Source organism: Eublepharis macularius, chromosome 6 (assembly GCF_028583425.1).
Source record: "Eublepharis macularius isolate TG4126 chromosome 6, MPM_Emac_v1.0, whole genome shotgun sequence".
Classification (NCBI taxonomy): domain Eukaryota; kingdom Metazoa; phylum Chordata; class Lepidosauria; order Squamata; family Eublepharidae; genus Eublepharis; species Eublepharis macularius.
In genome coordinates, this window is record NC_072795.1 from 22,339,212 (window position 1) to 22,363,599 (window position 24,388).

At 43.0% G+C, this 24,388-nt stretch overlaps 1 protein-coding gene across 1 annotated transcript in view; it reads left to right on the top strand.

Moving 5' to 3' along the window:
- Positions 1–24,388, top strand: part of TNIK (TRAF2 and NCK interacting kinase) — a 350,725-nt gene that overhangs the window by 168,761 nt on the left and 157,576 nt on the right. Inside the window, exon 3 of the mRNA XM_054983851.1 lies at positions 16,837–16,893. Coding sequence (XP_054839826.1) covers positions 16,837–16,893 — 57 coding nt within the window. The remainder of the gene's footprint in view (positions 1–16,836; positions 16,894–24,388) is intronic.

The window sequence follows — 24,388 nt, forward strand, 5'->3', positions numbered from 1 at the left end:
ATTTCAGATCTCCAGGCCCATCTGGAGGTTGGTAACCCTAGTTTAGGTTTGCAGTGTTAGTTGGCAAGGTTTTATTTCCTTACACAAGTCAAATACGCACATTAACAGTGCAATCCTATGGTGAGATACTCCAGTCGAAGCCCATTGGAGTCAATGGACTTAGAGTGGAGAAACTCTCCATAGGATTGCAGTGTAACTTTGTTGCAGGTAAAATAGATTGACAGACTTTGGGGGCCAAACACTTTTGATTTACTTGAAGAAAGGCCTTCAATATAAATGATACAACTTAGAGAGGGGATTTGGGATAGTGAAAGAAAGTAAGCAATTTGAAAAGTCTGTCCCTTCATACTATAAATATTTTATTCAGGTATTTAGTAAACTATCATTTATTAGCTCTGCCTTAACTTTTAAGTGCATCAGTTTTTGCTTTGTACATTTAAAACACATTGGCTGGACCATGGAGGTTTTAAAAAATAACAAAAGAATAAAGGATCACACGAAAACGAGCTGAACCTACCAGCGGTGTAGGTGTGAAATAAATGTTAAGCAGAATTGTGAATTAAATCTGCATTGATTGCATAGAGATGAGGAACCAGCAGCCAGTACCTTTGCCTTGTTCAAATAGGTTCTTTGGCACATTTTTTTAGCTTAGTTGACTGGATGGTGTTGACATTGTGGCTAATTGCATTGGATTGTGTTCTGTTTGTTTTTGTCTTTTTGGTAATTAAGGAAAATCATATTCCTCATTTGCTCAAAAATGAAGGGGCTTTGCGTTCTAATACAATATTCAAGTAATTAGTCATGTGGATAATGTTATAACTGTTGCAGAGAAGATTGAGTGAAAGTTAGATGTACTTTGGGAGTATTACCTGTCTGTTTTTTAACACCTGGTAAAATTTAATATCACCGAGGACAGGAATCTCATAAAATTGATGGCTTTACTGAATGCTTTAAGTGTCTTATCGCTTCCAGTTGTTCAAGCCTTGGGTTGTGTGTTTCTGTCTAGTTTTATTTACTTATTTATTTCATTTAAACCCCCAATTTCTACCCAATGGGATTCCAAGTGGCTTACAGCTTTCTCTTTTTCTCCATTTTATCCTTACAACAATCCTACGAGGCTGTGTGTGTGTAACTGGCCCAAGTTTAGCCAGTGAGCTACCAGGGCAGAGTGAGGATTCAAACTCAGGTCTACCAAATCCTACTCCAATATCCTTAACCGCTATACCATGCTGGTTCTGTTATCTGTACAGATTATTTAATTTTTTACTTCTTCATTGCCTTTTCAAAGAGTAAAATGACCGTGTTTCGGCACTGTGTGCATATGCCACACTGATTAAAACCATAGTTTGGTTACTGGGTCCTTTCTCTCCCCTCCCGCAGTGGCAAATGATGGAGTTGCACAAATTTGTATCAGTCCTGATATTACATGTAATTAGTATGGATGGACTTTACTCTGGTACTTAGTGGAACCTGTGCTGTGGCAAATGTATAGTGACTGCTTATTGTAAGAGATTAGGAGTCAAGCACAATACACTTGCAAGGTTACCTGAAGCACATTGAAAGCCCTAGCGCCTCTTGGAAAGAGAAGGATCTCTCTCTTTTCTGAACATGGAACAAAAGCAGTAGCTCTGTCAGTACTTAGCTAAGTTTTGGTTGTGAAGAGAATCCGCAGACTTTAGGACACTGCTTATTTGGGTGTTCAGGAACCCATGTTCGAAATACAAGCTTTCAGAACAGAATTTCAAAAATAAACATCTGTGGCACATTTTGCATTTATTCATCTTTGTCTGCTTGTCTATTTTTGGAACGCCTCTTCCATGAAGCCCTCAAGGTTGTTTATAAAAAGTTGTGGCATGATACACAGAACATTAACAATGATATCAAGGCATCTATTAGATAAAAACTGAAACCTACAAGCTGTGGGAGAGAAACACAGGGAAGCATGGTAAAAAGAGCAAAAACCAAGGAAAATGGCAATAAATACCATTGAAATACATGAAAGAACACAACGGACTTTGCCTGATACCTGAAAGTTAGTAGAGGTGGCTCCAAGTAACCATGCCAAAGAAGAGAATTCCAGACTTTAGGGGCTGTCACAGGCAAGGCCCTGTTACTGTTACCCTAACTAGGGGACCGAGTACAGTTTCATCTTTGACAGTGGAATGGAAAGAGCATCAAAGCAGGTTGGCATATATCTGTGGTTATTTGAATAAAGTAGGACTATGTTCTCAGGGTTTTTTTTAGTCTTGAATAGATACATTTTCAAAGTGTTGGATGAAAAGCTGGACACGAGGGTACTGGGTGCTTTGAGAGTACAGTAGGCACCTTTACAGCTTTGCTTGCAGCCTAACACAGTAAAGCAAATCCAGCCATTATATCCTTCTGGTGGTGGGTGATGGAACTAGGACTCTGAGAGTCAAGCTACAAGTGACGCCTGACACAGGTTGGACACGTGTCAGCTTCCCTCAAGTTCTGATGGGAAATGTAGGCATCCTGGTCTTGCAGCTGTAATGGAGAGCCAAGCTGTAAAACCAGGACGCCTACATTTCCCATCAAAACTTGAGGGAAGCTGACAAGTGTCCAACCTGTGTCAGGCGTCACTTGTAGCTTGGCTCTCAGGCTCTGGCTAGCAAGTACTAGTGGGGCTGTAGATACCAGGGTTGGTTGTGTTATTTTAGCACAACTGCTTCTAACCTGACTTGAGGTAGAGCACCCGTTGTCAAATGTTCGCTCAGTGGTTTGCAGCGGTATTCACTGCCAGCATCTCCAGTTTAAAGGCTGTTGGGTAAGCAGGATTGGGAAAGAGTTCTTCCAAAGACCTTGGAGTGCAGTTTGGCTCTGAGCAGATAGTACTGGGGCACTGGATCACTGCCCTGACTCGTTCAAAGGCAGTTCCATGATATATTCATATGTTTTCTGAAAAGCTGCAGTTATATGTTGGTCCAAATGCAAACTTAAAAAGCATTCAGCTGCAAATGAAATTATTCCTTCCTGTGGATTTTTTAAAAACTTGATGCACTTTTAAAAAAGGATTTTATCTAAAAAAGATAAAAATGTGCCAACTGTTCAGATATGAATAAAATCTGCACTTGTCCAATTTGATAAAGATCCTTTCTTCTTTCTCTGTTTAATACCCCTAGGGGGACACTGTCAGAGTAATAATGCCTTGTTCAAGCAACCAACCAATTTACTGCTTCTCAAGGGGGAAAGAAGGGAAAGAGAAAATATATTTCATGCATGCTAGCATGGAAGGCTTGGGGTAACCATCGCATACTCATACTCTTGGGATTTTGAATCCTCTCACTGGGTCAGAAAAGACAGTGTTCTGTGCTACAGCTCTGCGTTATATGAAGCAATAGGTCCTTGTCATGGTCATTTTTCTCCCCAAGGGAAAGAGGAGAGGAGAGATCCAACAGGAAAAGTTACAGTAAAGAGCAGCTGGAATGATCAAGGGGCAGGGGCACAGTTTCTGCTAGTGAAGGGTGAAGTATTTTGTGGCTCCCCCCTCCAACTAAATCCCACAACAGTGAGGCACAATAAAGGTTGATAAAATCGTAAGCATAATATAAAAGTCGGGGGTCATCTTATGAAGTGAATTTGCTATCAATTAAAAGTGAACAAAGGGGTAGAATTTAATGCAACAGAATACAGATTGATGGATGAATGGACGGACGGACTGAGAGAGTGACAGACGGACAGATGGATAGATAGGTAGCCAGTCCCCAGTAATGATTGACAGATAGCCTCCAGTAATGAAAGATGATGATTCTTTATTACAGCACTTAGCCAGTACATTTACCATAGAAATTTAAGTGCACATTTTACAACCATTTGAACATGGAACATATGAATATATACAGTTTAAAAACATAATTTCCTAATATCTATCAAAATTTGTAAAAACCAGGAAGCCGGCATAGTTCTAAGCAAGCAACCAAAAATGGAGGTCTACATTCTAATGGGCTTTAACAACCAGAGCACAAAATTTCGCTATCTGGTGTAGTGCAGTAAAATCTGAGTTTGACAACAGTTTCTCTAATTTGTTCTTATCCGAATGTTCTGAGATACCTTCCAAAAAGGGAATAATAAATCTCGTACGTGCTTCCTTATAGAGAGGGCAACTCAGGAACACGTGTTCCTGGGTTTCAACCTCCCCAAGTATACAAGGGCATATCCTCTCATCAGTAATGAAAGAATGACTGCAAAATGAGGTGATGACCAATAGTTTGGATGGTTTTAAAAAGGACTGGACACATTCATAATCTCTAAATGGAATTTTCACATGCAGAAGCACTACCCCTGCTTGTCAGGTGAGGTATTCATGGGTGAGTAAGGGCATCCAGTATGCCCAGCTAGGTCCATGTGATGTATTTGCTTTGGGAGAAACGGTACCATGTCATTCCTGTGACCATTCCCACACCACTGTACTAGCCCTTTTCAGATGTTATCTTCCAGCCATTGTGACTCTGCCTTTGGAACAAAGGACTGCATGTGATCCTCTCCGTACACATGACTGCCATTGCTTCTGAAAGGGGCAGTGTGTGGATTAATTTAGGTTCTGGTACACCTTTTCCACATAGTGAAGCTGGAATATATGCAAGTTGCCTTTTTCAGAAGAAATGGTGATCGTTCAAGATCATGCATGTGTAGCATGTTTGTTCCATAGCGCCATCAAATGTGGCAGCTGAATAAGGCTACTGTCTCCTGTTGATCTGACCTCAGTCACATGGGTTGTAGAATATTGGCCACATCCCAGAACAGGTGACTTTAGTCACTAGAAATGTATTCAGGAGGTTCAAAATGGGAAAAGGGAAATCTTTCTGCTACTGGGTTCAAGAGAGTTGCAGGTTGCAGTGCAGACAATTGCCATGAGAATCCACACCCTCCCTTCATATTGTTTTGTTGTTTACTGTGTAACTCTTTCAGTGACTTAGATGACTTGATTGTGGGCCCTCTCAAAGATTGCTTGAGTCGCATTATATATTTGCATCTGAAAATCAAGAAAGTGACATTTGGCCATTGTGTTTTTCCGCTCCAATTTAGTGACAGTGACAGTGAAGACATAACTTCTTGATACTTCATAATGGCGCTTTGAAGGGAGAAATTTGGTTGGCGCCATTGGTAGCTTTTTAATAGCGACTGCAGTGCAAGTGAATTTTGCTTAGTAACTTTGTAAAGTGTCAACATGCAAAACTTCTTGTCTGTTGTCTTGTTCAGCAGTCTAAGAGTTGTACTCCATATGTTTTTCAACAACAGCTGCATACCAAATAGGCAGCATCAAGACATTTCTCCTTGCTAACTTCAATTACAGACCACTTCCTCAGGAAGGAAAGGGGAGGTACACTTGGGGTATAGTCAAATGTTGTAGTACCTGATCTATCACATTTTTATCTAGACCTTCTTACATGAAGCTTGGAGTGGTGAGCAGGGTTCCTTGCTCAGGAAGGAAAGGAAGGAAAGAAAAGGAATATTTTAATAAGTATTACTGTGTTCATCCCATTGGGTTGTGTATGTTTGCATTTTCATTTGCCTCTTAACTTACAAGGGAGAGAAAATGGAAATAAGCTTTCCTCGTTGCTGATTCTTTGTTGTGGTCATCCAAACCGTTGGGACCTAACTTTACCCTCAGCTTGCACCATGTGACCTATTTTTACTTCCTACCATCCACGCTCATCCTCTTCCTTTCTCTTTTCCTGTCTTTTTTTCTCCCTCCCGCTCTCCTTCTTCTGCCTCCATCTTTTTCCTTTACTGAAACATGGTGAATCAGAACGACAGCCAAAAAAATGGTGGTGTAGTGCCACTGGTGAATCTTATTTTATAATGCATATGATGTTGAGCTAATTGTGTGCAAATCATGTACATGGGTGTGTGTGAGAGTTATATTCTAGAAGTGTAGTCAGTTTATGTTTAATACTTAGAAATCTAAATCTGAACGTTCAGGGAAAATTAAGTAAGCTTGTAAACCGGGACAGTACATACAATTGTCTTGTTTTGTGTTGATCAATGGACTTTATTTAATTAATGTATTAATATCCTGCCCTCTAGGGTTGCCAGCACAAGGCAGGCAACTGGTAGGAGACTTATCTGGAGGGGGGAGTCCTCGCTGGCAACGTAATGACGTCACCAGTGATGCTCTGATGCCACTCCCTATGTACCCTGAAGTGATATAAGTGAGTTGCCAGGAATGCTCTAGCATTTTGGCAAAACTCTATTACTGCCCGACCACTGCCCTTGCCATTTTTCTCCTGCTGCCCAGATAAGTAGCAGCAGGAGGTGCCCACTAGTGGCAGGAGATCCCCTGCCACCAGTGAGAACCGGGCAGCCCTTCTCCCTCCCACCTCAGTGAGACAACAAAGACAGCTATTTGCTTTAAAAATAAATGTAATTCAAGGATGTTGGACTAGGATCTGGGAGATTCAGATTTGAATCCGCACTCTGCCGGGGAAGCTGGCTGGGCCGTTGTACGTTTTCAGTCTAACCTACCTCACAGGGTCATTGTGATAATAATAACACGGAGGCGAGAAAAACAATGCAAACCGCTTTGGTTCCCCACTGGGTGGAAAGAGTAGAAATAAATAACTAATGTATTTACAAGGGCAAGATTAGCCAAAGCTTAGTCAGCCGGTTTCATTTTCCAACATGTGTGCACCACACTGTTCAACAGTGTTGAACACCTTGCTATTGTGCATGTTGCTGTACTGTTGCTCAAAACTCTTTTGTGACCTTGGCCATTGGTTTTCTGCCTGGTTTTCTTCCTGCTTTGAGCCAAGAGAAAAGGTGGGCTATGAATATTTTAATAAATAAACAAACAAAAAATGGATTAATTGTGAAATCAGACTCCGCTATTTTACCCTCTCATCTGCTGTTTTACTTGATATGCTGCTGAATAGTTGCAAATATACGACTCCCCAATATTCTTGAATACCAACTTCTCAGATATTTGTTGCATTCCTGTCTGGATACTGGAATTTTAAATTGCTGATTTCATATGACCTGGCAGTTGGCGTTGTTAGTTTTGTTGTCTCAGTTATTGTTTAAGTGTGTCATTAGGTTTTTTGGTAGTTTATTATGTGGAATTTAATTTTTGGGCAATGTGAAATAGGCCAACGGGCTAGAACTCCGGAGACTTGTATATATAGTTGTTCTGAGAATTGCTTTCTCTGTCTCGATCCCTCCTATAGTGCTCCTTCACTCATGGTGATAGCAAGGATGCGTGCAGAAGTCTCCCTTCTCTGCATACTGTTTATGTATTTGAAAGACTCAGTGGAAAAGAACAAGAGTCCAGTAGCACCTATAAGACTAACAAAATTTGTAGTAGGGTATGTGCTTTTGTGAGTCACAGCTCACTTCTTCAGACACAATTAGAATGTGAGTCCATCTGTCTTTATATCTTGGAGAGTGGGGTGAATACAGAAGCCAAATAACAATAGCCTCTATCTCAACGGCAGCGGCAGCAGCTTGCTTGTGAATGCATAGGCAACAGTGCTTGCTGTCACCATAGAAGTATGAACTGATTTTCTTGTTCTGAGCAAGCTGCATTAAGGGCCAGGAAGCACAGCCACTGCCAAGACTACAGACTGAGGGCAGGCAAATCTTTAAGACCTGCATGTCTCACAGGAAAACCCAAAGTGTCTGAGACCATAGGCATTTCACGCTGCTTGGTTCTCACTACATTTTCCTGGTCATGTGAACCAGGCAGCACTTAGTATAATGGTTCAGTGGTGGACTTCTCAGAGAGAATGGGCTGTGGTACAGTGGTAGAGCATCTGCTTGGCATGCAGAAGGGTCTCAGGTTCAATCCCTGGCATCTCCAGTTAAAAAGGATCATGTAGTGGGTGAGGTGAAAGACCTCTCCCTGAGACCCTGGAGATCTGCTATCAATCTAAGTAGACAATACTGACCTTGATGGTCTGACTCAGTATAAGGCGGCTTCATGTCTTCAAGGAATTGCCCCCTTTCCCAGGGACCTTTGCACACTTCCAAGAACCACAGTGTTTTGTTTTGTTTTGTTTACCTTTGCCGGCAAAGAAAGTCAGGCTGATTTTCAGCAGACTGTCAGCACAACGTATTCAAAGTGCTGAATAAATCTAGTTTAATCTAAAGACTGTCTCTAGTTTAATGAAGCTGAGTGAAGCAGAATGTAACACAAGGGACTCGTGTTCCATTTCAAATTGCCTTAATCTTAGGACCTTTTCTGGCTGCCTTTATGGTGTGAATTTTATCCTGAGAATTTTTGTGGCTTGAAATAGCTGAGCAGAAAAGGTACCACTCGCAAAGAAGAGATCGGAGGTTCTATGCAGATATGATGCATATGTATCAGGAGTGTATGTAACCTTCAGAATGTCTTTGTCCAGATGAATGACCCAAAGTTGCTCATGGGAATTTAGCTAGCTTTATTGGCCTGCTTGAAAGTATTGGGTACTTCTGCTGAGCATATTCCACAATTCCTTGCAAATGGAGAAAAATCAAAGCATTTTGGATCTTGGCTGCTGACTAGTGACTCAGGGTAAGAACTTGCTAAGTAGGCTTGCTAAGTGTGCGATGCTAGCCTCAGAACCGGAGCATCCTGACAACTATCTTTTTTGGTTTGTTTGTTTTAGTAACAAATATCTAGTCCTTACAGCTGTGAAGTTAAGTGCTCAATTGTACAAGCAATGCCTAGAGAAGGACTGGGCATGATAGGATTCTGGGGGGAGAGTCAATGTCCTGCACACTCCCTTGTGCATGATTACCAGAAATAATGTTCATTACGTAGATTGAGGAGATACATGTTGTTGAGTCCTAAGGCTTGGTTGGAGAACACATGAAGAGAGGGGCTCGGCTGATGCTCTACAGATCAGGCTGTGGGTGGTACCTGGAAGGGAGTTTTCCTGGGAATCCTGTGTAAGCCACTTAGAGCTTCATGATGGAAGAAAAGTGAGATATGACCAGAAATAGTTCGCATAATTGGTATGGTTTCTGTAGATTGCCCAATTTCCCCTCCTTGGTGCAGAGTTTGAATGGTGTGTGTGCATTTCTTTTTCCCCACATAGACTTAGATGGCTTTTAAAAAGGAGTTAGACAGATCCATGGAGGAAAGCCTTATCAACAGCTATGAGCCACAATAGCTTATCCTCCAACAGGTAAACTATCCCTGGTAAACCATTGTCCCTATTCTGTCCCTAATGTTGCCTTTGGGGAAAAAATTAATACTTTTAGGTGTGAGTTGCTAGAGTTAGGGGTACAAGTCCCTCCTCAGAGCCACTACAATTTTAAATCTCAAAACTAAGGAATGAATACATGTCCACTTCAAAGACGTGTAAATGCATGTACATGTGCATTGCTGTGCCATGCAGATAAGTGCCGAATTATTACAAGTCCTGAAATAGATTCTGAAGTGTTAATAACTGTAGAGCAATTAGATTTGTCTTGTATATCTTTAACAACAACAAACCCATGCACCCTTCTGACATTTAAATTAAAGGCACAGATGTTGTTGCTGAGTAAGTTAATACAGAATAATGAAGGCAGAAATCTGGGGTGGGGGAGAGGAGTTGGGGAACTGGGTTTATAAATTTCTCTGTATTTTCATGTGTGAAACGATTGGAGGGTGCAGTCTCCATGTTTGGAGGCTCAGTATTTCTAAACACCAGATGTCTGGGGAGTGTACATTGAGGGAAGGTACTTTTGGTCTCCTTGAGAGCTTTCTAGAGATATCTGACTGACCTCTATGGGAAACAGTATTTGTGACAAACTGCAGCCTTTGTCTGATCCACCAGGCCGCTTCCTACATGTGGTTCTGTTTCTACCAAACCCAGTCTTATGAATGAACTTTTATCTGCTGCTGCCCTTATTTGTGAAAATCTAAGTTTGTCCACATAGCACCCCTGACATTCTCAAGTAAACGATAGCTGGGATAACATTTTGAAGGTAATTAAGAGGGATGACTTTATGCCTAGACGAGTGTTCTGTCCAAACACAATGACAGCTCTGACGTTCCCGCTTGGATAAACATCAAGTTGAGATGCCTTGGGTTCATCCTCAAACAAACGCCAGCAGCCTGTCTGGGGAGGGAAGCCAATTCAAGTGTTGCTGCCCCACCCCCATCCCACACAACTGCATGATGCAGAAAAAACTGTATTGTCAAAGAAGTGATCAGATTGAATCAGGTTTGGGCTCAGGGAAGAGGGGAGGGCTGCAGTTATAACTGAGCTAGGATTTTCTGCTAGCACAGGGAGGGATCAAGATGTCCAAGGCAGAAAATCAAAACGGTATACATATCGATGGTGGTTAAAATAATTTACACTTTGCTCCTCTTTAGTGGTACTTTCCAAATCTATTAACCTCAGGTTGGCTGCTTCCCCTTGCTTACTGACAGTGATCACCGTTAACTATTACAAGAAACTGTGGCTTAAATGTTGCTGTCACTTTCTTCAAAGTGTTTTATGTATTGGTGGAGGCGGGTGTTGACTTGCTGGTTTCTTTTCCCATTGAAGATGCCATCTTGTTCATGAGAGTTGCATGATAACTCAGGAGCAGAATTCTTTTTTGCCCTCACATCTTCCCATGATGTGACCAAAGTAGAGTAGCCTCAGTTTTGTCATCTTAGCTTCTAGGGAGAATTTAGGCTTGGTTTGATCTAGAACTGGCTTATTTGTCTTTTGGGCTGTCCATGGTATCTGCAAAACTCTTCTCCAGCACATTTCAAATGAATCAGTTTTCTTCCTGTTAGCTTTCATCTCATAGATAGGAATAGCAGATCTGGCTAGCCTTCTCTGTCTCCCAACTTCTCCAGTTGTAAACTAAGAAGGAGTACTAGGTAGTAACATACAGTATGTGCAATGCCTGGGCCCGGCAATTCTGCTAGACAGCTCCAGCTTCTGAATTCATTTGGATGACCTCAGTTCACCCTGGTTTCTGGCTTGCTCTCATTAGAAGGCAAAAGATTTTTGCCAGAAGACACATATTGGTACGCCTTGCAGAGTTCCTCGAATAGAGTCAGCCCATTATGCTGTTCCATGAAAAGCAGGCAGTGACATTCTGCTGGAATGCTAACTGGCTTTCAGGTCATGTGCCTGACTTTCAGATGCATCCCCTTCAGTTTCGGTTTGCAAGTCGAGAGTATGTTATATGGGATGTGTCTGAAACCGTGCCAAGCATGACATCCCCCCTGCAATTGCAATATATAAAGTTATGATCTTGTTCGTGTCTATTTTTATCAGTGGCTCCGTTCTGTTTTTAAAGCTCTGACTACGTAATCCATGTAATATAAATGCAATAAAATTGGCGAATGAGAGAGAGGAACAGAGGAAGAAGGAGCTGGAATATGTACCAAGGGAACAGTGTAAAGGCACTTCTGCTGCTGACGTTAATATAAAACTAGACAGGTAGTATAGTGGTTAGGGTGTTTTGCTAGGACTGGGAGGATCTGGGTTCAAATCTCAACCAAGAAGTCAGGGCCTGAATTATGATGGGGAGAATTCAACGCACAAGGCTTCGTAGTTCCTTCTATTAGTCCTTATAAGACATATACCCTACTTTTGTTGCTGCAGTGTGTTGTGCAAATTAGGACTATAGCTCCGGGATCATTGTGAGACTGATTTATGGGGGCCAGTGTGCAACAACTGGAAAGTGCTTGGAAAGTTTATACCCTCTTTAGTGCAGATTATAAACTATACGAAGACCAACAGTGTCCTGCTCCTGCTAAATTCCACTGAAATGGGAGAGTTAAATCTATGTTGTTTAGTATCATCATCATCATTGTTGTTATTTGGTAACAGGAACCACCACCACCACCTCATACCTAAAGCACGCAGCAATAATCATCTTATTTGATTTCTCCATGCTTGTGAGAGGCAGGGTCCAAAAAGGAAAACGTATCTCAGTTCTGGGCTTACCTAACAGAATGTTCCCCAGGAAACGGGGAACATTCTAGTGAGTTGTGTGGATGGCAGTGATGCATGGCAGTTCGTTCTTTTCACTCATTGCTCTCTCCTTGGCCAGTGAAATCTCTGCACTAGTTTCTCTTTTCTCTCTGTGACACAATAATAGGCAAAGGGGCTTGATTGGAACTTGGGTTGCCAGCACTCCCTTAGCAAATATCTTGAAGGGTGGCATTTGGGGAGGATGTGATATCACTTCCGAGTGACACTCTAGGAATTTCCTCTAATCTCTATGGTAAAGAGCATAGAGATGTGGGGAAATTTCTAAAGAGTTGCTATGGAAGATATTTTCCTTTCAGCTTTTTTCCTGTTCCTCAGTTTCCTAAGTGCAGAGGTTTGGGGTCAAGGGCAGGGGTTTGTCCACCATGTGTCGTCAAATAGCAAGCCTAGTTAGAACTTGTTCTAGTGCCACCCCCTTTGTCCCTGAAGGGAATTTTCCAGAATGTGGTCATTGCTTTCATTTCCTATTCTGCATCTTAGCAAAATAAAGAGGCTAGCTAGATCTGAGCATTTCTGCTGAGGCAAAAGTCCTGACCAATTCCGACTCAAATAGACAGGATCCAGTCTTCTTTGTTATGATTCCTGATGGACATTTCATTTAGCATCCCTGACCTTTTCCTGCTCATTCACCTACTAGAATTCAAGAATGTGCCATGCTCCCCTTGACACTGTTTGGATCCTGGCATTGCTCCAGATACAAGGGAAGGCTGAGAGCGGGTAGTGAGACACTTTTCAGATGTCTGGGAAGTTCCCCCAGTCAATACATGTTGACCGTGAGGCAGCTGTAGCTTTTGGGATATGGCAAGGAACTCTGATCGAAGGGAGTATCTGACCAAACCAGCTTCATGGGAGGAGAGAAATACTCATCAAGCTGCCTTAGATCAATGGTCTGACTCATTATATCAAGGACAGTCTTTTCTACTCTCACCGGCAACAGCTGTCTGAGGTCACCTGAAGAGGTGTTTCGCATCACCTACTGCCTGATTATTTTAATTGGAAGTGTTTGGTAATGAATATGGCACCTTCTGCTGATGCTTTACCATTGAGCCATTGATCCTCTGGGAGCAGGCAGCCAACAAGCAGGCTAATGTGAGATACTAGGAGATGGGAGGGGTGCCTTTGAGTTAAGCGGGGGGTGGGGTGCAAACTGTGGCCACCCTTGGAGGCTTGTAAAGCAGTAACTAAGGGGTGGGCCCATCACAAGTGGTAGACGGTCAGGACCCCTAAGGCACTTCTGTAATTTTTGTTCTGAATGATAGGCTAGTCTAACCTACTTCACTGGATGTCTGTATGGATAAAAGCACTATGTCTACTACCCTGAAATAAAGGAAAGAAATCAAATAGATGAATTTGTCAGGTTTTCTCTAGCACTGTGTGTGGTTTCCAGTACTCTTTAGCCCTTGTACCTCATGAGCAAAAATGTTTTAGTAGGTACTGTACGTACGACCAGAGGGTGTGTTGTCTCTGTGTGCTTCTTCATGGAACGGTCTGATTCGCTCTTTCAGTTGTCCTTGCTGATGGTTTTGGAGCTCTATATTCTATGTTAAAATAAGTTATCCAGGCAGATGGCATTCTGTAGAAAAAGTAAGCTGTCTTCCCTACCTCCTGACCGTCAGCTCAGCCATTATCTCGCTTCTTGAGACCTCTACCATCATTGCCCATATACTTTTTCAAGCGTAAGGCTGCCCTACAATAATAAGGCCTAGGAATTTGCTTTCCTGTTTAATGAAAGTAGACATTCTCAGGAAGCCAAAGCCTTGCCCAGTGCCAAGTTCTGTGCCCCCCCCCCATTTCTGTGGAATCGTGGCATACGTGCAACCACAGTCAAGGTGACATGACTTTTGTGTATGGTCTCATTAACGTGCCTGGTAACGTCACAACATCTCACAACTCGGGCAGGATTGGAAAGCAGGAGGCAGCCCTGAATGCAGAGTATAAAGAGCAGATGCAGAACTTCAGCGTGAGACCAGCAACCAACAATTCTTTTTTAAAAATTCAATTGCATTTTTTTTTCTAGAAGAGAAACAATTGGTACAGCGTGTATGTGTGGGTGGTTGCTCAGCTTTCCTTCGCAGAAGGTGGCAGCTGAAAGCATCACACTCTTGCTGCCTGCTTGTTTTGTCCTCGTTCTCTCCTACTGCATATCTGTAAATGCATGTCCAGGCTCTCCTGCAGGACGCCTGGGATCCTCTCCAGTGACCTAGATTTGTGTGCGCAGCTCGGCATCAGGCGGAGCCTGGAATTTTACCATATGGACTTCTGAGGGAACAAAGCCAAAAACTTGCTACAGCAGCTGAGACGCTGCTGTTCTGGGGTGATTGGAAATGCTGTAAGTGGTGGGCAGTGGAGTTGCCAGCTAGCCAGTATTTTACTAGTCTGACCAATAAAACTATGCTTTGTAAGGTAATCAAGTCTGAAAAGCTAAAACAAGATTCAACCAAGCCTCTCAAATTCCCACCAGCTTCTGATATATCCTGCCCTCTGATTTCCAGTCTGGTTCTGTCCATAACCCACCTCTCTCTCAGCGCGCTCCCTCCCTCCACCTGAAATATGGTGGTAGTAATTCTAGACTACTTTACAATGCTGTTGTAAGGTAGTCTAGAATTACATCAAGATAATGCATGAAAAGCATTTTGAATATTGAAAGTGATGTGTGTGTGTATGTGTAAAATCCTTATTGTGCATATTTGATGTCTGGGGGCATTTTGTGTCTCTTTGATTTTTTTGATTATGGCAGTTCTTGAATGGGATCTTTATATTGGATATAGTAATAACAATGGCTGCAAAATGCAGGCTACAAATCCAAACTAGCTTGGTGTTTTGAGTGTTGGAACTAGCTGTGGCAACCCAAACTGACTGGCAAGCATACAACATTAACAGCATTAACAGCATTATGCTTAGAGTTTTTTTAAACCCTAAGACATTGTTTTTGAAGCACTCTGTCACATCCTCTCCTTGCATTTTGTAAAGGGTGGAGGGAAGACACCAGTAAACGGCTGAAGAGTCAAGTCTGGTATCTGAACATTCAGACGCAAACAGAGGTGACAGGGTTGGAAGAATGCATGCAATTAAGTGTGTCATTTTGGGTTTAAAAATGTTAATTCCACCAGACTCCTGATCTTATAATTTTAAAATATATGTTATATGCAATAGGAACACTCTTCATTTTATGGGATGCTCTCAGATACATTACCCTTTTCGTCTATGACTTTTGAAGTACGTGTGTCTTTGTGGATAACTGTTCTCCTTTCGTACCTTTTGGCTTATTTTTGAACAGGCATGTGTGTTCTGAACAGGCTGTATTACTACAGTGGCAGAGGTGTAACTTCTTCCTGCTCGTTGGAATTAACATTTTGAGCTGCAGAATGGTGTGCTTGCTTGTTTCCCTCCTGCGCTTTCACCCATGTTTGTGTCTGAACTCTCAGATGTTAGATCTGCGTCCTTTGCCATTTTCTGGTCTCTTCTTTTCACCCTCTGAATACATGTATGGAAGGGTAATGTGACATCAAAAGTGCTTTGAAAACAATACATCTGCTTAAAATGTGAAAAACCAACAGTGGTACGTAAATAGTATGCCATGCCCATCGCATTGAGTTCCTGTCTCCCCTCTGCTTTTTGGCGAGTAATTTGAATTTTAACCTGGTTTGGCATTTTCCCTTCTGCATAGGAAAGTCAGTCGTTCACTGCTTCCCTCAGTTGTAAGGGCCGATCCTGTCAAAAGCTGACAGTTATGCCGTGTTACTGCATTACTGCTTTTCATTCCATGCAGAATGAGGCTAATCTACTAATTCTTTCATAACCAGGACCTTATTTAGCATCAAACTGTCGGCTCTGAGGAGTATTATTAGCTGCTTGTGTGCTCAGATCTAAAGTAAATCTTCTGCTTCAGGCTAGAAAAGAAAATTCTGAATTAAGGAACAATAATTGTAAGAGTCTTCTGTGGGTATGTATCACTATATTCAGGGCTCATTTCGAGGGGGAACACACAGGAACACAGTTCTGGCAGTTCCCCAAAGAGGTCACATGTCAGGTGGCCCCGCCCATCTGACTCTTGGCCATTTGGGGCCTGTTTCAGCCTGGATTGGGGCTGAAACGGCCGAGATCAGGCCTCTGACGGGTGCTGGATCACTCTCCCACACAGCAGCGGCCCGATCCTGACCGTTTTGGGACTCTTTCGGCCATTTTCAGCCCCTTTTTTTACATTTTTGGGCCCAATTTTGGCTCTGAATGGCCAGGCGTGGGTCCAAAACCTCCAGGATAGGTGATGTCGGGGGTGTGACATATGCAAATCAGTTATGCCAATGACACACTTCTGGTGATGTCAAGGGGCGTGGCGTATGCTAATGAGTTGTGCTAATGAGTTCCTCCAGCTCTTTTTTTATGAAATGACCCCTGACTATATCCAAGATCAAAAGAGTATACCTGAAGACTTTGGACTAGATTAATGGTGACTGGCTGGCAATGGCACGATTGCTGTTTTACTGTTACCACCCTACTTCCAATAAAGAACACGTCAACTTGGGTGGAGCCTACATAGATTACCAAAGTTATCCCAGGTGAACAATCTCACTCTAGAGTATCATTGTACCAATTTGTCAGGAAAACTTTACACACATGTGTGCAAATATATGGTGAAATAGTCATTTTTGGGCTCAAGGCTAGAGCAGATTGTGTGGTAATGTTCTGTGCTAGCGGCATACCCCCTAAAGGGTAATGAAGGTAATGAAGTGGTGTTATTGAAACTTACTTTTTACTGGCTTTCTTTAGGGAATTAAGCTACAAGCCACAGACGCTGAGCTACATTCGGAGGAATGATTCTCTCTGAATTTGACAAGAACTTGGACCTTTTGTCAATGAATTCTTGCTTCTGCTAAGTAACCAGGAAAATTAAACCATTCACTTTTTTCTATCCTAGGGTCGTCATGTTAAAACGGGACAACTTGCAGCTATTAAAGTTATGGACGTCACCGGGGTAATGTATTCCTACTTTCCTATTTTTCCTAGTTGTTTGTTAAGAAAATGGTCAGAAGTACACTCCAGTTTTTGAAAATGTTCCCGAAAGTACTTCTAAACACTGTTGGTTTGCATTGACATGCAGCTGTGGGATGGGAACTGGCGAGAACTGAATGACTTCTTCCGTGGAAAAGATTTAGAACTGCTATCAGATGAACATTTTACAGTTTCAGACAAGTAAATGGTAGCTGTGAAGTTGTAGTATTCCATTTGGATTGGCCCTTGGTTTTTAACGATGAGAGGTGGTGGGACTTAAATCTGGCTTGAATTCTCACCTTCTAAACCCAGATGTGGAAGGGCCAGTTGTGGCTGTTCAGTAGGAAAGGACAACTTGCACGTGCTCAGAAGTACTGTCCTCATCTCCTATACCAGGCATAAATCCCAGGCTGCTTAATTTGCATGAAGCCTTCATTTGGAAGTATAATCTGTAACCATCTTGATTAGTGACGACCAGCTGGTGACATGTAGACCTAATGAGGCTCTCACAGCACCTTTGTTTGGCCCTACAAAATTCTGATCTATATGTGGTGTAAAGACGTTTTTTAGTTATCTTGTTACAGAGAGAATCGATGAATCGGCAGGTATATAGTCACTCAGTGTGTTGTTGAGAGAATTTTTCAGGATGTGCATTGTCATAAGCCCCCCCCCACACACACAGATGACTTTATATCATCTCAACTCATCCCAACTCAAATGCCCTTTCCTGGCCCAATCCTTACTGTTAAGTGATGAAGTTTTTATGGAACCTGATAAGCCAATTTGTTCCAGTGTCTGAGCTCACGTGACTGGAAAATAGATGGGTCCCATGAATAAAAATGTCTGTCCGCCTTTGATCCTGGACTACTGCTATTCATTTTTATGTTTCTCCCCTTTTTTTGGTTTATTAGTTACCGCTACCACAACCAAACCTATCACTATGAAAATGTCACCTAGTCCTCCTGACAACTATTCCCCGTTTCCATAATACACTTCACAGTTCTGGCCTTTCTTCTAAAACTCTTCTCGTCTCTGTTACTGACCAATACACTGCTACAGACATTACCTGTTTTGCATTTGGGGAACAATTGTTTTCTGGCAATCACTCTATGTCCTCAGCCATGGCAAGTAGAATGATTTCTGTATGGAAAAGAGTAGCAGTGTTAATCTGGTGTAGCAAAATAATGCAAAAGTCCAGTGGCACCTTAAAGTCTAACAATATTTATTTCCACATGTGGTTTTGTGGTTTTGTGAGTCATCTCTCACTTCAGAAGAAACCCTAGACTATTTCCTTCCTTGGCTTGTGTGTGTGTTATGTGCCATCAAGCCACCAGTGACCTATTCAACCCTATGAACGAAAGACCCCCAAAACATCTTGTCATTAACAGACTTACTCAGATCTTGCAAACAGGAGGATGCGGCTTCTTTTATTGAGTCAAGCCATCTCATTTTGGGTCTTCCTCTTTTCCTATTGCCTCCCACTTTTCCTGTCATTATTGACTTTTTCTTGACTTACCTTCTTCTATTGCATACCCTGTTGAGGCTTTCTCTTTGGTTTCAGCAGTCACTAGCATGATCTTGTGTGCAAATCAGGTTAAACAGAGATAGAATGCCAGAACACCCACCCCAAATCCTAGTTATGGTGCTACTTAACACCTACAATGAGCAAAAGTTGGCTCCAGCATTACAACAGCAGTAGAAAAGAGCAAGAGTCCAGTAGCACCTATGAGTAACAAAAATTGTGGTAGGGTATGAGCTTTCCTAAGTCACAGCTCAAAAGCTCATACCCTACCACAAATTTTGTTAGTCTTATAGGTGCTACTGGACTCTTGCTCTTTTCTACAGCTACAGACAAACTAACATACTACCCATCTTGATCTATTTATGCCTACTTTCACGGGTTTCCAATTGCTCCAAGAAGAAGGATAAGCAGCCCTCTTAAGCTATGTGAGAAAGCAAGGCAGTCGGGCCATTGTACCCTCTACCCTCTCAATTCTTTGGCAGAACCTATTCAAGTGCACTGTGAGGATGTGAGAGATGGTAACAGCAAACAAGTGGACCCTCTCAAATGCTTTCTGTTCTCTCTGGGCACTAGTCCTTAGTGACTTCCTAACTGAAGGGCAGATTTCCAAAATGGAAGCTCCAGCAAGCTGAAACTGACTGGCTCAGTGCTGCTCTGTTTTACCCCCTAATAGGAGAAACAAGCTTTGGGCCACTCGTGTGAGGAAGGCTTTGACATACTGAGACTCAAAGTTCTGCACCTCCCAAGTAGAAAAATGAGCATATGGGGAGTGTTCCCATTTAGCAGTTGTATACTTAGAAAATGTCTTGCAGCAAGTGCGTAAACACGGTCACTGAGGAATTTATATGACAAAAAGAACAGGGATTTTCAAGGTATTAAGCTTGTTATTCCTTTAATAGGAGGAAAATAAACTACACAGTTGCCAAAAAGCCACAGGGGAAGAAAGTATAAAATTACTAAAGCTTTTGGAAGCGTAAGCACTTTAGTTGTTACTTAATGAGAGCCTTCGTTCACTAGAAATTACACTATTTTTAAGCCCGATTGTTAAATTTCTTGCATGGAAATGGCAGATTTTGGAGCTTGCTTGTTTTTAAAACCCAATTAAAATTTCAGAATATAGGGTTTAGCCCAGTTCCATCCACTTTACCATTTGAAAGAAATAATAGCAGTCATATAAAAAACTGGAAGCATGAAAGCCATCAACAAATTCCCAGGGCAAGCTCAGATTTGGAAATGGTGTCTATGGTATTCTTTCTATTCAAATAGTGTCTATGGTATTCTTGCCATGGGAATGCCTCTGAAAACATCAGTAAGCTCATATCATGCAACCGTTCCCAACATTATGTCAGATCTGAAAGCTGATTAAATGGCTTCCAAACACAACTATGGGGAGGGCACTGTTGTTGTTGTTGTTGTTAGTCAAGAAGATCAAAACCAAAAATGCCTTTATGTGGATTTTTGGACATGTCTCTAAATATGAGAGTCTTGGAGTAATTGCCCTTTTGGAAGATCTTCTCCAAGGAGGGGGGAAAATGTCATGCAGGACAAAAGAAATTACTAGAGCCTCTGATAACATGTTATGCTGAAGTTGCAGTAAGCATAACAACTGTTCTGGAGTATTTCAGTGAATTTGGATGGGATGGAAGGTTGGTACCTTTTGAGGTTCCCCTTGCTTTGCTTCTTGGCTTAAGAAATCACTGTTGACTTCTAGAACAATTAACCCAGGATCTTTAAGGTGGCTCTCAATGAGGTGATTTGCTCTAGACTAGCACTGTGGAACTGAAGGTGAGAAGCCGGAGGAAATACAGTTTGGTGTAGTGGTTAAGAGCGCGGGACTCTAATCTGGAGAACCGGGTTTGATTCCTCACTCCTCCACTTGAAGCCAGCTGAGTGACCTTGGGTCAGTCACAGCTTCTAGCTCTCTCAGCCCCACCCACCTCACAGGGTGTTTTGTTGTGGGGATAATAATAACATAGTTTGTAAACTGCTCTGAGTGAGTGTTAAGTCATCTTGAAGGGCGGTATATAAATCGAATGTTATTATTGTTGTTATTACTATTATTACTTTCAGAATATTTGTTAAAGGATATCCATCTGCTCCCAGGGAACTATGTTATGCTTATTGAACGGTCCTGGAATTTACTAGGAACTTTGCTTTAGTTTTAGTAGTATCGATACAGTCATGTTTCCTGGTCCATTTGGTGACTGCTGCCATCAATTGATACCTTGTGAATGTGAAAGAACAGATCTCACACTACACAAAGAAATTTTTATCACTCCCACCTTTTTGACTAGGACATTGCTTTCCAATGGTTTGTTCACCCCCCGCTGGGAGTCATCAATCAGTGATGAACCCAGTGATATACCTGCGTAGGCGAATCATCTCTTCCTTTGCATTCTGGGTCCCTTGAGGCACATAGACCATAAATGAAGGTTATTTTTCCAAAACGGTATTAATTTGGTTCTTCTTGTTTTTCCCTCATGACATTTCCTTAATCTCCTTAATCACTTTGCTCGCCTTCTGTAAATTCTCTCTCAGTGATTATTGGGTTTAGACACTCCCTGTAATGCTTCATAAAGAAAACAGTGTTTCCTCTCCACACTTAGCGTGGCATCTGGTTGGGAAGTGCAGTTGTTTCCAGAGAGCTTGGGTGTGCAGTTTTTAGTTGAACGCCAGGGTGTCTTTCCATTTTCTGGTCTATAAAATAAAAGTGAAGCTGGAACCAAACAGATGGTGTTCGGGGTGGGGAGGGGCAGGGAGGAGTGGCTGCAGAAGAGGAGAAAGGAAGTCAATAGCGATGGATATAGCATTCCAGTTTCTGGTAGAACATGAACAGCCATCCTCAACATCTATATTCTTAGCAATTCATGGCCTTCTGTGCCCCAGCATAAGGGAAGGGGCCCTGATTCAGTGGCAGAGCATGCAAAACTTCCCAGCTTCAGTAAAAGGATCAGGATTTAGGTGCTGTGAAGGACTTCAGCCCAAGGCTCTGGAGAGCTGCTGCCAGCCTGAGTAGACAACACTGACCTTGCTGGCCCAGTGGTCTGATTCAGTATAAAGCCCTGCCATGGGTTCATGCGTCCACTGGTCCCAAAATACAGTAAACATGATATAAATAAGAAGTAACATAAAGCAGAGGGGAGGCAAAGAGAGAAAAGAAAGGCTAAGATAAGCAGAATTACACCAGTGGTATGAATAAGAGGAGAAAGAAGTTTGATAGAGAAGGCTGTAGAGATGGAAAATTGGGGTAAATGGCCAGTGAGGAACTGGGGGTGGGGGTAGACACAGCAAGGAGGGTACGCTGGGGAGACTGTGGTGTAAGTGTCAACCCTTCTGTTTGCTGCAGCAGACCAAAAAATGAATTTTATCACGAGCTTTCATAAACCACTGCTGAATTTATTTGATGCAGAGGAGAGTGGAGCTGCTGAGAGCAAATATGAGCCCCCAGATGAAGAATCTCTGCCCCCTTTTCCTTCAGAAGCACAGACACACAAGATTAGAACAGAAAAGTGGGGACCTGCAAGATTCACAGAGGCAGGAATCCTATCTACTTGCCTGGCAGCTCACTACTCCCCTTCCCCTCACACACCAATTTTCTTGAATAGGGGAGGGGTTTTTCGAAGCCATCCCCCTCCATCTGCCCAGCCTCCTCCCAGGTCCAGCAGTGGAGACTTCCCCTCCTCACCCATCTAACTGCCTCCAACACTGCCACTTCAGTGGTGGTTTTGGTTGGGATGGGGCAATAGAGGGCAGAGGAGGCTCCCACTTCTCTTCACCCAGAGGGAGGGAGCAGAGGTTCGCCTCTTCCTTATCCAGCCTCCTGCACTCCTCAAGCGAGGCCACTTGGCTCCCTGTCCACCCACCCACCTGTCTGTCCTTTTCATCGCTGCATGGTGGGGGTGCTGGTAGGAGCACCTGTTCTCCCTCCCCTATCCACCAGCCTGAAGGGGAGCAGTGGCTCCTGCTGCTCTGCACTCACGTGTAGACGTGCCTTCTCATTGGTGGGTGGTGGCGACTTCCACTCCTTCCCACTCACCAGCCTTCAGAGGACATGCAGGGGTGGGCTACATCAGGGCACATGGAGTTGCATGGCTCCTTCTTCCCACCCCCTAGCTGTTAAGTTGAAATTGTGCATGCTTGCACAGACATTTTCCTCTGTTGGGGGGTGGGGTCAGTAACACGGTTCCTTTTAAAAAAAAACTTTAAAGGTTTTTCTGCAAATCTGGGGTGCCCCCTAAGTTTGCTGAAAAACCTTGCTTCTATCTTCATAGACCCAATCTGTGGATCTAAGTATCCATATATGGGGCCATGCTGAGAATGAGATATATTGATATGCTGCTACTACCCACCAGTAGCACCTTCCCCTGCTCCCCAAGGTGACCAGAGCTGTCACAGTCTTTTACATTCCTCTCAGCAGTCCTGGAGGAGAGGGAGTATAGGAAGTTAACAAACACAAGTATATACACGTATATTAGTAGCCTTATACTATCGGTCCATCTACCATAGTTGTCTGGATGACACTGGTTATAACCCCCAGAAAAATCTCGCAACTTTTGAAACTACTAGCTGGCATGGCTAACCCCAGCCATATTAAATTGTTTCCCATTTGAACTGGATCCTGGTAGCTCAGTCTTGCCCTGTCTGTAGGGCTACCAGTCCCCCGCTAGGGACGGGGATCCCCCGCTGCCAGCCCCCACCCCCTGCCACCACTCACTTGGCCATCAGGAGGAAAAGGCACAGGAAACGAGTCTGAGAGGCAAAATACCTCCTGGGCAAGCCTGCAGTGGGCGCACTCCCGGTGGGGCGTGACAGCCTCACTTCCAGGAGTGATGTCATCACGCCTGCCGAATTGGCCTGATGCAAAGCGCAGGAGCATTCCTGCAGCCAGCGTGATGACATTACTCCTAGAAGTGACACCATCGCATTGGTGCTGGGAGCACGCGTGCGCTATGAATGTGCATGAAGATTTTCTAACAGGTAAGTGTCAGTCCCCTCCCCCCCGCTGGGAATTTAAGGGGACCTGGAAACCCTACCTGTCTGCTACACCCGAAACAGGGTGATATTTTTTCAGTATGTGAGGTAATATCAAAGGGAAATCCCTGCTGGCATGGTATAGTGAATAAGAGCTATGAATATGGAAGTTTCCAGTTCAAAAGTAGACTCTGTGTTGATCTTACTTGGTGGCTTGGGTCAAAATGGCATTCTCTCAGTCCCTTAATCTGCAGTATGGGATTATTCTTACCTATTTTGCAGGAATGTTATAGGGCATGCTTTTAATGTTCAAAATGCGTATTATTATCGATCTACTCCTTAAATGCATATCCCTCTTTTGCCTCTGGTAAACAGCTTTTTCAGTTTTTTTAATTGTTTAAAAAATCTACAAATCTTGGCGCAGAGGGCAATCTAAACTCCCCTCTGTCTGGAGATCAGGGGGCGGGGCCACTGGCTATGTGACCATTTTCACCAAGGTTCATTTAAACTTTTAAAAACTCCCTTGTTCCAGCTGACCCAAAGTGATGTCATTGTGCGGTCCTGAGTTCCACCACTGAGTTCCACCACCTCTTTTCCCAGAAAAAAAGCCCTTGGTGTTAAAGTATTATAAATATATCATTAACGATTCTCAGACTTTTTGAGGGAGGTCCACTGCTTCACTTTACCTTTTGGGATTCACATGCTCAGCACCCCAGGCTGAGACTGGGCTCAAATCCATTGTGTGTTGAGAAGACCGCAGGCATGAGCTCTGGCTTTCACTTCTCCGGATGTCAGAGGCTGAGAATGTGTCAAGGAGAGGAGGAAGAGGGAGAGCAGTAGCTCCAGCCCCTCTTTTTTCCTCTCCCTACTGCTTGAAGTGGGGCGGAGGTGGGGTACGCAGAACCTCCTTTCCCAGTTCAGGAGTCACAGGTCTGAACCTTGTGGCCCACCTGTGAGAGAGTCAGGAATCCAGAGTTTGAGAACC